Raw genomic sequence first — 13,565 nt, 5'->3', positions numbered from 1 at the left:
TGTTACACAGCATCAGCTTTATTAAATACAAAACAGTAAAACCTGAATTTCCGGACAACGAATCCTGAGAAAAAACACATTGAAATCCGTGAAAGGCGACAATGACATTAGGTTTATTGTTCCTCCATCGACTTTAACATCAAAGCAGCATTGAAAATTTTGAGGGCAGGACCAAGTTTGATGTTAAGTCGTTTCGTGATATCTTCTTGGGTCAAAAGCATCAACGCTTCGCCGTCTATCTCCTCTCTCGTCAGAGCATCCGCGCACTCATTCCTGCCAGTCAGCTCGGAGACAAACCGGGCCGCACAGGACACGTTCCACTTAATGACGTCATCGGCACGAACATCCTGGATCCCTGGAAGAGCCAAGACCACTTTGTCCCAGCATTGAGAAGTTGGCAGTTTATCAGATAGATCTACGTTAAAGTCTCTTAGGTGGTCGATTGCTGAAGGTCGGCCATCTGATTCAAGGGACTTGGTTCGTTTGTTTACGACAATTTGTTTTCGTTGTTTCTTCCGCTTTCTTCCCTTGCCAGGTGAAGTCCAGGTGGATTGGCTTGCAGCAGAAACCTTATCTGGATTAATATCTACGCGATTACCCGCATTACTGCTCATTTTTATAGGAAGTGATCTGTTTTGCATCGCATCAACGCTTAGACGATCACGCAACTTATGGACATTGGATGCCGAATATGGGCAATCAGTAGAATCCTCGTGCTTCTTGCGATACACATTTTCAACCGTTCTGCGTGCGTGACCCAATCCTTTGCATCCGGGAGTTTTGCAACCACTTTCACTGACTCCATTTTTTAGGTCAACTGGAGGTTGGAGAAGGTGTCCAGTTTTTAGACACCAAGTCGGAGGATGTAGATCATGACTGTCTATGTCCATCCAAACATCACATTCGCTGCCCCAGCCATCATAATGTACTTTAACACGGAACTCGTCGACATCAACAATACTTGCAACTCGAACAACTAGCTGGTTACGGTGATCTACTACTTCCAACTTCATTCCGATTTTTATATCTTTACGATGGTCGTAAGTTGAAAAACATTTAGGTGAGGCTGCTTGACTTTTGCTAAGTTTAATGTACTGCTGCCAGGAAAAGATGCCTTTGTATTTGGGAGGCAAGGAAAGGATATAGTTGTTAGACTTGCACCACCCGATCGGATGGATTGACGGAGAATTAAACCTTGCCCAGTAGTCATACTCGTTGTGCCAACCGTCAAAGTGTATCAGTAAATACTCACCAATAATGTCCACAACCGTGGCAACACATATAAGGTCGCTATTCTTCCGATCCACAGCCTCCAATTTGTCTCCAATTTTGAAAACGGTCGAGTTTTTGTAAGGATCATTAGTCAGCAAGTCACTTTGACCAGAGCTGAGAGAAGGTAAGTCGACATCGCGAACTTCATCGGGCAGTCGGTTTGCGATGTTTAGCTTCCGTCCTGTGCTTTTGCAAAACCCACAGGGAAATATCAAGGGCCAATCGGCGGGCGCCCAGATATCGTAACACGAATAATCGCCCACAAAATGAAGGCGAAGTCTGTACCCCTGAACTTGGGCGACCTTCATTAAACAAATTTCCGATCGATGGTCGGGATCAACAGCCTCCAAAAAACAACCGACTTGAAACGGGTTGGGTTGTTTCGGAAATGGACTGAGACCATGAATAGCCGCAAAGGTCTGCTCAGGCACAGGGACTGCTTTGTTCAACTCCATGTATGCCTTCCAGGAAAACTTAGGATTTGGTTGTTCAGGGATTGTTGACGTTTGAAGATTAGATTTTGCGGGATTCGAATCCTTGCGCTGTGTAGTGGGTTTCTGTACAACACTCTTTTTTAAATGCGAAGTTTCCAGATCTAAACATACAGGGTTGTTCTGGTTACTTTTGAACAGAAGTGTGTTCTCACTGGGTGGCGGTACAACTAAACCAAATTGATATGTTGGAACTCGTTCAGTTGACAATCGGCTCGGAGTTTCACGAGGTTTATTTTTATCGCACACATTTTTTGCGTTGGGTGTATGGCTACAGAAACGCCCCTGAAAGTTGGCAATGATTCCCTCGCCCGAACAGGGGACGCATGTGGAAAGATTAGATCTCGAAGAGTCAGGTTGTTGAGTTGCAATGGTCGCACCATCTGTCAAAGCTGACTTAGACTTGGCAGCAATATGGCAGCATTTCGATGTCGCCTAAAAGAAAATGGTCACTAGAATAGTAATTTTTGCCATTTTCCACAGACTACATCGTATTTTATACTTTATAACGTGATCCAGTTGGCTATTATTACAACATGTAATATGTATATGTTTTATCGTTTCATAACACATCCGTGAATGGGCAAAAATCACCAGCATGTTTCAAAATTCATAGTGACCTAAAACTCATTGTGTGGAACAACACAACCAGTTTTGCGAGGTCACATTCTCAAAAAGCGAAACTTTGCTAGTCAAAACTAGCCCCCGCCAAAAAAAGCGCCACGCGCAACTCAAAGTAACAAGGAAGACAATTAAGCGATAAAAGCACCATCCTGACAACACCAACCACAACCTTACATCCTCGTAAGCCAGTGACAAATGGTTTTGCGGAAACGACTAATTAAACTAATTAAGCACTATTTTTTTAACAACGACCGAGTAAAACTTGTACTTTAGGTGTATTTTTTTTAAATCTCATACGATATCTTGCGTTGCAACAACAAGCTTGCGTTGCAACAACACTTGTAGTTCTTGCGTTGCAACAACACTTGTAGTTGATACACGTGATGTTACGTTTATCAGGAAATCAACAAAAGGTTCAGGTGCACTAAGAAAACCGTGTTGATAAACACTGGATTCTTGAAAACGGGTCAACTGATAATCGTAAAAAAATGCGGTTGTTTTACAAGACGGTTAAGTCCCGCTAGTTAACAACAATCAGCATCACCCGTAATTCAAAAACATTGAACTTACAATTTAGTGGCTTGAATTACTGAAAAAAAGTTCTTCACGTTTGTTCATCGACAACGTGGCAAAAATGACCAAAAACAACTTGGTTGCCTCCTAAGCAAACTAGATTTATTGGTGTAGTCCAGTGGATCTCAACCTGGTCCCCTTAGACTAGACTTAGAGTTACCCTCCGAGCCCGTGTCGCCCGGCTAATGCTAGATAGGAAACGTGTGAAACATGGACTATGTCACAGAGCATGACACACTTATTTAACACGAGAATGCTTCAGAAACTTATTTTGACAACTCGAAGATGTTCAAGTTCGAACGTGTTTTCTGTTGTTGTCTATAGATCGGTGTAACTATGGCGAGAGCGTAAACTCGGTGGAACCGGTGGAGAAACGCGTGTCTAGTCCAAAATTGTTGCAACACACACTTGCACCAAAAAATGTCGAAAAAACTGTCGGCATTGTTTGACATTGTATAACTTTGTCAAACAAGAAACAACGGGAGACGGAAATATTTTAGGGCAGGGGTGTCAAACTCGTGGGGGTTCGGGGACCACATTGCAGAGCAACGGTTTTACTATCGTTTCAATAGGATATGAGTTTATATTTATAAATTCAATTTCTGTAAATGTCTGTTTTAAAAATAACTTAAAAAATAACTTACAAAATACTACAATTGTTGTTGAGGGCCGCATTAGAGGGCTTTATCGGCCGTATGCGGCCCGCGAACCCCCACGAGTTTGATACCCCTGATTGAGGACACCGAAACAAAGGTACCAAGAAGAGCTTAAAACCATTTTGTTTTAGAACCCGTTCAAGGTCAAATAATATGCGCCGTACAGTTCGACCTTTAGATGCCTGGTTATTGGCATGTATTTTCTCTGTTTGGCGTAAGTTTTGACATGTAACTTTGTCACTTACTTGAACAAAAGTTACATCAAATTTGCGTCGAGAAGATTCGTCGTCAGATAAAACATCCAGATCGCCAAACTCGTTTATTCGAAACTAGTGAAAAAACACGTTGGTAAAAAAACTACGATTTTGTTTTAGGGCGAGTTAAGGTTTATAGTTATAGTATACTAAGGTCAAAATTATAATACATGCGACAACAAACAGAAAATAATACCGCGTCCTGAATAAACTATAATGATAATTTTTCTTCTTTTAAGCTAAAACCGATTTCCTTTACATACCTGAAGATCACTTCCTGGCAACGTGCCAACTTCTCCTTTCCATACCAAACCCAAGTCCGAAGATGCGACATCCATGCCCTCTCTTTCAGTGGATAAGTTTGTTTCCTAAATGCACATGCATGTATACGTTTAGCTTGGTTGTTGTATTTCCAATTACTGATGCTCCAGAACTCAACCTTGAAATGCTTCTTTTCCAGTTGTGATCGGCGTGTGGCGTTTGTATCGCTGCTCTACGCGAAAGTATGTTCAAATATCCAAATCATAAAGAAATAGTCACAAAACAACAGCCTACCAGTGCACTTGCATTGCCATGACTGCCTAATACTTCAATCCACCTAGTTCCCTGAAAACTTGATCGATTTGTTGGCTGGCGAGAGAGCATGTTTCTATTTTTCATCTCAAAAGTGTAAAACATGGTTGTGACACCATTTGCCAGTTGCCACATCAAAGCTTCTTTAATGGCGTTCGTAGCCAACAAGGTTTACGAAAAAGCTAAAACAATCGGCCTCTATTACGCTCAAAGGAAACAAAGAACGACGATACGCTCCAATGACAGCGCTGTTTTTTTAACTTTAGCTTGAAGAACAAACTACTAATTGGATTGGTAATTAACGTTTTATGTAAAAAAAACTGCTTCTGCCTTTTGCCTCGTTCGCACCTGAACTACATGAACTAAAACAAATTAACTCAGTTACTAATTTACCTGCACTTGTATAGATGTGTTACAAATTTTATGAAACTTTTTAAACTAAATGTCAAGTAATGAAACAACTTATGGCGGTTGTTATGTCACTTCATTGTATTAAAATATGAATGTCACATTTTGCGGCTAGGCGCTGCACAACAACTGATTTTAGGCTGTGATCACAGCACGTTGGAGTGGGCAAACAGCAGCTCAAAACACGCGCGGAGTGGTAGCTGGAAAGAAAAAAGGAAAAACAACAAAGAAACAAGCAAGAAACCGAGCAGTATTCGCCTGTCATCATAAATGCAGATTGCTGCTTTTCTCATGGGCTTGTTTAACATAAAATTGCGCATAAAAACTACAAATAATTGCATTAAACTGGAATATCATTTGTGACAATTAAATTTGATATAAAATCAGTCAATATAAATTTGAATGGTACCATATGGCAGCAACATGACTGTGTAACCTGATTGCACGTTGCATGCACCACACACCACGACACAAACGTGTATGTGAGAACATTTTTGTGCATATGATTATTTTTGGATGCAAATGTTAATCTCTCAGCAAACATTTCATATCTGTTCAGTGCAAGTAGGGGTTCTTAACTAGAGGCACACCCAGCGAGGATGCTGAAATATTTTTGGGAGGAAGGCAGCAGGTTGACTACTTTATAGCAGCGTTACGGGACTTCTCCAAAAATGCAAAATCTACACAAACTATAATCTGCAATAATTTACTGTTAAAGTTGAAACCATGACCAATTTACGTAAACTAGGCTATTTTAAAAATGCGCAATCAATACAATGTCAGGCTAGATGTGGTATCCGTGTTTTGTAGCAACCCGTTAAAAACCTCTGACTTCAAAGCACGTGGAAATTTCCCGCACCGTACGTCATACATTTTTTGCTAAATAAGTGTTTGTGGATTATACAGCTCATCAATTGTTTTACGAGTGTAACCGAATACTTTGCAAATTTCCGAAAATAGGTACGACCTTTTTGGCCATGCAAAGTTAGGACTTGTTTGTTTCTGACGAAGTTCCTGAAATTTTAGAGGGAAGTGGAAACCCTCCTAATTTTATAAACATAACTGGTACCTTATTTACTCGATTGTAAGCCGCCCTTGATTATAAGCCGCATGTTGAGGTGTCAAAAAAATAATGTAAGCCGCACGCTGGGATGTTAGGTACTATATGCTTCATAACAGGTCATTATGTTGCTACGTAGTACAACTATTTGCTCATGTCTGTTAGTTATGTTGATAACTGTACCCAACAGAACGTATATGGAAGTATAATTCGTACATGCATACTAGTTTTGAACCCCAAATAAATTAAAAAGTTGGAGTGTAAAAATATGATCGGTATAAAATTAAAATGTAAGCCGCCCTCGATTATAAGCCGCACAAACGACAGGTAAAAAACAGACAATATAAGCCGCGGCTTACAATCGAGTAAATACGGTAAGTGTTGTTTTTGCCTGAAATACATTCTGTGTCTAGTCGTCCAATAGTCAAGTTGACTGGTTTTGTTGAATTAGTTAAACGATATTAAATTGCGGGGATTCTGGGTAGACCCGGTTATTTCCGGCATAGCATTCGGTTACGCACAGACCGTCCCAAGAACAGCATATCAATTAACTAGGTTCTGCAAAAAGAAATTTACCACTTTATTGCAAATTCAAAAGTGATTATTCAAAGCAGCAGTTAAAATGACTGAAAATAAAACAAGTAAACAAAATGCCAGAACCAATCTTTTTGGAAGTCCTGTTATGTTGTTAGTGGTGTTGCACAAATTTCTACAGGGAATATTCTGCATGAAAAAAACCTGCTATCGTATTTTTGTGCAAAGTTTTGTCATACTTCTCAGCTAAAAAGTTCTATATTTGTTTTCTTCTTTTAGATATCTCTTTGTTTAGTTACGGCAAAAAGGAAAGGGTTGTTGAAACTTTTAAATATCATTTCACGATTAACAACAATTGCAGCATTCCACATGTCTTATTGATCTGTCCTTCCCGAGAATAAATACAGTAGTTAAGTCTTGCAACTTTTTTGGGGGGAAATGAATGTTCAGCCGCTAAGGTCATTTGCTGTGTATTTCTGGTAGGGATAAGCAAGGGCTGTCACTCTGTTTCCACCGAACCATCTGTTATTGAGGGCAGAGATAGCCTTCTCGCTTTCCTCTACTTTGGAAAATTCCACAAAAATTTTAACAACAACATCTGCATCTTCTTCTTCACCCTGTGAAATGAACATTTTGTAAAGAATGTATTTTTTTGCACCAAACAGTAAACCTGTTTTTCTTGATAAATGATAACCCTTTCAACTGCTCCAAACTTTCCACATTCTTCAGTAACTTCTCCCTCCAAGTCATCATCAATGTCTTCCACATTAACCATGTTGTGGAGAACCATAACCCGACTCTTGAAACAAAGTGATCAAATTACACACAATGCACAGATTTAGTGCTGATTCAAATGCTCATCATAATGTATGTGGCATCAACCAGGAACAAAACTTTGCAGTAAGAAGGATTTGGCTACACCAGGGTTACGCAAACTGTTATCCTCACTTGATTTTACCAACATACCATCAAAACAAAATATAAAAAGGTGTCATTTGGTCAACCACAAAAGTAATATCCTCTCAGCCGGGCACCAGGATTAAAAAATGATAGTTTGAAGTTCACTTTATCACCTTCACTAAATACGAAGATATAACATAGTTACCTGGGTGGGTGATTGCTTAGCAGCAGAATGTGATGTGTGCTGATGAAATCCTGAGGATCCACTGGCTGGAGTCACCCCTGTGATTTTATTTCAAAACAAACACAAGAGAGCTGGACAAAACAAGTATTGAGAGCTATTGCTCTTTTGTTACAGTGGTTTTCTGGAAAAGGATTGGTGTGGTATATTTTTAGGCATGAAACCTTGTTCACTGGTTTGTACATCTTTGGGTAAGGTGAAGGAAGTACTATAAGAAATTTAGAGGTTTGGGATGTGAAATAGGGGTAGGAAGGTTAGGAAACTGGATAAATCATAGTAAAACATGTCAAAAACAAAATGTTAGTTTTCAGTGCTAAATATGATGTATAGCATATTATACTTGATAACAATTTATTGCATAGAACAGTGCTTCAACATCATTATACATAGGTGTAACTAACCGGTAACTACTCCAGGTTGATTTGCCGCCATAACCGCTGTTGGTTGTGCAAGAGGAGGTATCATTAGACCACCACCATTAATTCCACTAGATCTTCCAACTTGATTAAATCCTGCACAGTATTGAATAAATCCCTTGTCTTAGATGTTTTAGCTGATTGTATTTGTTTAACCTACTGTTTGTTGTAAATTTTATTTTAATGACATGTTTTATATTTTCTGCTGCCAATCTTTATTGTGAATTTTATTTTATGTTGTAGATAGGGGATAGGGCTTACAATTTCGCTTTAAACTTCTAACACAGTTTTACCCAAAGCAATAGTGGATCATGAATAAGCATTCATTATTTTAGCAAAGACACAAGAACAAATAATTACATTCTGGAATTAAAGGCTAACAATTATTAATATAGTTCTTAAAAATATGCACCGCTACTGTTTAAAAAACAACAAGATATATTCACTATGTAACTTGCTTCGTTTTTGCGGGCAGAAACTTATGCATCCCCAACAGTCAAAATCTTCACTACCCCTTTTACCAAATAAGCAGGTAAAGTTTTGGTGCTTTGAGATCAAACATACTTAAAGGTAAACATTACCTTAAAACTAGAATAGTGGTTTTCCTATATATTGCCGGGTTATATATACTACATCATATTTAATGATATATCACATATTCCATTTACTATATTTATAATGGATATATATTTGGCACCTACAATTCATTAGGTCCCTATCTTTTTCCTGGCACTTTATAACCTAATTGTTTCTGCAAGCATAATCTAATGGGTCCCCACACATATGCATATGCGATTTGGTAACAGTAAAAATAGGACACAATCACTCTTAGATATTTACCAATTTACTATACACATCATTTGATCTACATATATGATTGTTTTTGCAAGCAAAAACGAATGGGTCCCCACACGCGCATTTGTGCGGATTTATGGTAAACAAACATCCTGGTTATTTTTAGATTCTTAAGGACAAGCTTAACCAACTTTAGCCTTAACCCAAAAAGTTTTGTCCGTATTGTTTTTGCATCATTATTGTCATATAATGACAAAAAAAAGGAAAAATACTTTTAATTTATTCTCATGCTTTGACCTTGATATTTTCGTTCAAGGTCAGTTTTTAAACACAATTTTCCAAAACTTAAAATGTACTTGACAACGTAATAAAACGACGACGTAGCACAGCTGCGCAAAAACAGCTGATTTCTAATCACCGACACGACTGCCTCATAAAACGTCGGTCCGGACGTCAAGCTGAGCACTCCCACTGCATTCACCCGCCTTAATCGTAAACGAGTGAATTACTCCGTTGAGAGTTAAGACTTCTATCTGACTGAGAAAATGGTCACGTAACGACTGCGTTCATGCGTGAAGCAGAGGCATTTTTTCTATGCGCCACTATGGTCAATCACTCCCATTGCGTCAGCTGTGCACTGAGCGACAAGCAAATACGGTCATGACGTCATACGCATCGCCTGTCCCTGCCGTGACCCCGCAGCGTTAACGTTTACAGCGCAATATCACTAACACAGTATCATCTTAATTCCAACCAATGAGAAAATGGTCAAGTGACCACTGCGTTCATGCGTGAAGCAGAGGCATTTTTTCCATGTGCCACTATCGTTAATCACTCCCATTGCGTCAGCTGTGCACTGAGCGAGCACAAATATGACAGAAGACAGCATGTAAAACCATATACTTACTATTACTGAGCCGATTGCACTGAAATTTTTACCAGCCAACAAGGAGCACCCTATCCATAGCTGTTAAAAATTTCAGCAGGTTAAGTCTTGTATTTCTGGCCTCAATAACATGTGAATAAACAAACAAATATTTGGGGGTAAAGGGGTGAAAATGGATATATACAACTTCAAGTTACAAAATAGTTTAAAATACGCTGCAATGTACTAATAAAAACGTATGTAACTCCAAAAACATCTGCTTTACCAAGTATAGCCGTATTAAAAATTTCTAGTTTTGGGGGGCTGTGGGTGAACCAAGGGGTCAAACGGGGTCAAAATTCACATGGACCACCTTTTGACCAATATCTATAATAAGTGTAAATTTGAAAAAGTTTGAACCATTCTTTCTTGACCAAAATATGGGAACAAATCTGCGTTAAAAAATTCACGTTTTGGGGGGCTGTGGGTGAACTGAGGGATCAAATGGGGTCAAAATTCACATGGACCATCTTTAGACCAATATCTATAATGTGTGTAAATATGAAAAAGTTTGAACCATTCTTTCTTGATCAAAACGTGGGAACAAATCCGCATTAAAAATTTTACATTTTGGGGGGCTGTGGGTGAACCGAGGGATCAAACGGGGTCAAAATTCACATGGACCATCTTTAGACCAATATCTGTAATGTGTGTAAATTTGAAAAAGTTTGAACCATTCTTTCTTGACCAAAACGTGGGAACAAATCCGCGTTAGAAAGAAAAAAAGAAAAAAAAATATAGACAAAAACAATATGTGTCCCTTTCAGGGAAGGGGACCCATAATTACTATATTTAGGAGATAACTAGAAGGGTGGCTTAGCACATATTGCCCTTGCACATACACTATGATCTATTTTAAAACATTGATATATTTCCTATGCTTATTTTGTATTGGGTCCCACATTAGCCATCGTCTTTTATAACCTTGGTTGTTTCTGCAGGCAAAAACTCATGGGTCCCCACACATGCAAAGTTGAAAATAATGCAATTCAATAGATAACAATGAGTAAGTTTGGTATTGTGAAGACAAACACAGTGATTGGTACTGTGCACATCTAAATATGCTATATGGAGTAAAAACTATTTAAATTAAAAAACTCATTTTAGGGGGCTAGTAGGATAACTAATTGAGGTTCAACACACACAAACTTAAAAGTAGGAAACCACAATGACTCAATCAACAGTACTGCAAAATTTCAGTCCAATCTGCCAACGTTTAAAATTTCAACCACTAGAGGTGTTTTGAGCAACAACCGTTAATGTTTCTGACGTCAAAGGGCTGTTAACAACCCCCGAACTGCAATGGCGCAATAACGATAATTGGCATACTTTACAAGCTATCCAAATTTTCGCCAATTCTGACTTTGTTTACAAACTCACCCATTTTAGGGGGCTAGCGGGGTAAATACTAGGGTTATCCGGACAAACAAAGTGGGATGCACATCTACATAACTATATCTACCATCTGTATAAGTTTCAGCCACATCCATCAAGCATTTGATAGAAAAACGAGTCGGACAAACTTCGGGGGAAAATACCCATTTTAGGGGGCTAGCGGGGTAAATACTGGGGTTATCAACAAAAACAAAGTGGAATGCACATCTACATAACTACATCTACCATCTGTATAAGTTTCAGCCACATCCATCAAGCATTTGATGGCAAAACAAGTCAGACAAACTTCAGGGGAAAAATACCATTTTAGGGGGCTAGCGGGGTAAATACTGGGGTTATCAACAAAAACAAAGTGGGATGCACATCTACATAACTACATCTACCATCTGTGTAAATTTCAGCCGAATCCATCAAACATTTGAGAGAAAAACAAGTCGGACCAACTTCGGGGGAAAATACCTATTTTAGGGGGCTAGCGGGGTAAATACTGGGGTTATCAACAAAAACAAAGTGGGATGCACATCTACATAACTACATCTACCATCTGTGTAAATTTCATCCAAATCCATCAAGGATTGGATGGAAAAACGAGTCGGACAAACTTTGGGTAGAAGAAAAAACAAGAAAAACAAACAAACATTTTGAGTAAAATCAATATGTGTCCCCTTCAGGGAAGGGGACCCATAATAACCAGTCACTGGTGGGTAACACACAACAGTTGACACACCAAATGACATAATCTACAAACTGTTTAAATTTCAATCAACTTAGATATAGTGGAGTAAATGGTGGACCTACAGAATGAAAACAACAATCTACGCAGTTACCCCATCAATCCTCATGTACTGTAAAAAAAATACCTGGAACAATGTTTGTAGCCACCCTTTGATTTACTAGTAAGGGCTTCGCAGCTTCTTGAGCCATAATTTTAGATGTTGCTGCAGCTGCTGCCACAGCAGCGGCTGCTGGAAGAGTAGATGCATTACTTGTTCCAAGATACTAGCAGCAAGAAAAAGACAATTTTATAACTGCATGTCATGGTTATAATTTTCTATTGCATTTTCAAACCATTTCGAAATGTGTATTTGGTGGAGTTATTGCTCTGCCCACCCTTAAGTACTGTCCTCCCAAATCAAACATATTCATGCTTGAGATTGCATCCAAAGCAGATTGGAGTTTGTCATATTCTATAAACATACAAGATGCAGTTCATCAATTCTGTACACTGTTTTAAACAAAACTCACCAATAAAAGCATAGCCTCTGTGGCGCCTGCCTAGAGCATCTCTGTCCAACTGACATGCAACTATTTTTCCAAAAGCCTCAAACACAGATCGTAAGTCACTCTCTTCCAGGTCAGGATGTATTGATGCCACATATATTCTGTGTTGAAAATTTAAGTTAAGATTAACACACTTACAACAATCGGTTGATTGTTTTCTTAAAATCATGCACCTGTTGTAATGTTTGGCTTCCTCAGCTAACTGATTAATAATTGGTTGAGCTTGACCGATATTGCTTGGTCTACCAACCTTTATTGTTCTTCCTGAAAGTAAGTGCACAAATAATTTTAGTTAAATTTGTTTTTAGAGACAGAAAAACGACACATAGTTAACCAAAAACATCAAAACTTTATTTACCAATGCCCCCCAACTGACTAGTTTGCATGTGTTCAGTGGCAAGATGTGCAGCTTCTGGTATTTCATAATCAATAAAACAATATCCCTGGTGAATTTACAAAATATATCAATTAAAAACTGAAAGTATGCAAGTATGCAGCAAAAATTGCAACACACCTTGTGCTTTTGCGTTATAGGATCAAATGACATATCTATGCTTTTGATTGGTCCAAATGGTGCAAAGGCATCTCTTACAGTCTCTTGTCTGATATCATAATATATAGAACCAACATAGACTCTGCACATAATAGCTAGTGCCCGTTGCTTTTGAGCTGAGGTCTGAAAATTTGTTTATCATTTTGGTATAGATACATGTGGTCACATATGCAGTCAAAATCTAAGTATTTTGAATATAAACACAAAAGATCTGATTTTAAGTTTCTGATGTAACATACAGTGGTGACTACTACTTAATATATATTGCTGCCTGTATAAACCTGTTGAGAAGACATTTGCTGCTGTTGGTGTTGAATAGTTTGTTTTAGAAGTATATCTTTAATACTTTGTTCCATTGCATATTTCTTGGCCTGCAAATAAATTTGTTTCAAAGCAAATCCAACCAGATTCAGTAAACGACAATTAAAGAAAATTGTATTGCAAATTGTTTTGCCTTGGAAAAAAACTTTTTTTACTTACCTTTTCCAGTGCTGCTTTTTGACTTGGTGTTAACGCAGGTAAAGGGGTCACCAGTTGGGTTAACATATTAACATCACCCATTTTTTTTACTTTGTCCTATTATTTCTAATAATGTGAAACAAACAGAGAAGTTT

The 13,565-nt window shown here is 38.4% G+C and overlaps 2 protein-coding genes across 2 annotated transcripts; both read right to left on the bottom strand.

The window, feature by feature from the left end:
• LOC145228324 (lethal(3)malignant brain tumor-like protein 4) lies at window positions 1-4,677 on the bottom strand. The gene is made up of 5 exons (XM_080093347.1): window positions 4,426-4,677; window positions 4,310-4,363; window positions 4,134-4,238; window positions 3,862-3,945; window positions 1-2,198 (listed from the first exon to the last, which is right to left on the bottom strand). Exons 1-5 carry the CDS (start codon window positions 4,576-4,578, stop codon window positions 114-116), a joined length of 2,481 nt encoding a protein of 826 aa, XP_079949473.1. The 5' UTR covers window positions 4,579-4,677; the 3' UTR covers window positions 1-113.
• Window positions 4,678-6,467: 1,790 nt separating this feature from the next.
• On the bottom strand, window positions 6,468-13,565 carry LOC145228325 (poly(U)-binding-splicing factor PUF60-like). The gene is made up of 12 exons (XM_080093348.1): window positions 13,432-13,565; window positions 13,233-13,322; window positions 12,913-13,074; window positions 12,757-12,841; window positions 12,572-12,662; window positions 12,363-12,499; window positions 12,186-12,304; window positions 11,978-12,116; window positions 7,988-8,098; window positions 7,551-7,627; window positions 7,116-7,244; window positions 6,468-7,062 (listed from the first exon to the last, which is right to left on the bottom strand). The coding sequence occupies exons 1-12, from the start codon at window positions 13,510-13,512 to the stop codon at window positions 6,892-6,894; spliced, it is 1,392 nt and encodes a 463-aa protein (XP_079949474.1). The 5' UTR covers window positions 13,513-13,565; the 3' UTR covers window positions 6,468-6,891.

Source organism: Phallusia mammillata, chromosome 5 (assembly GCF_965637545.1).
Source record: "Phallusia mammillata chromosome 5, kaPhaMamm4.hap1.1, whole genome shotgun sequence".
NCBI lineage: Eukaryota > Metazoa > Chordata > Ascidiacea > Phlebobranchia > Ascidiidae > Phallusia > Phallusia mammillata.
This window is presented reverse-complemented; position numbering and strand designations above follow the sequence as displayed.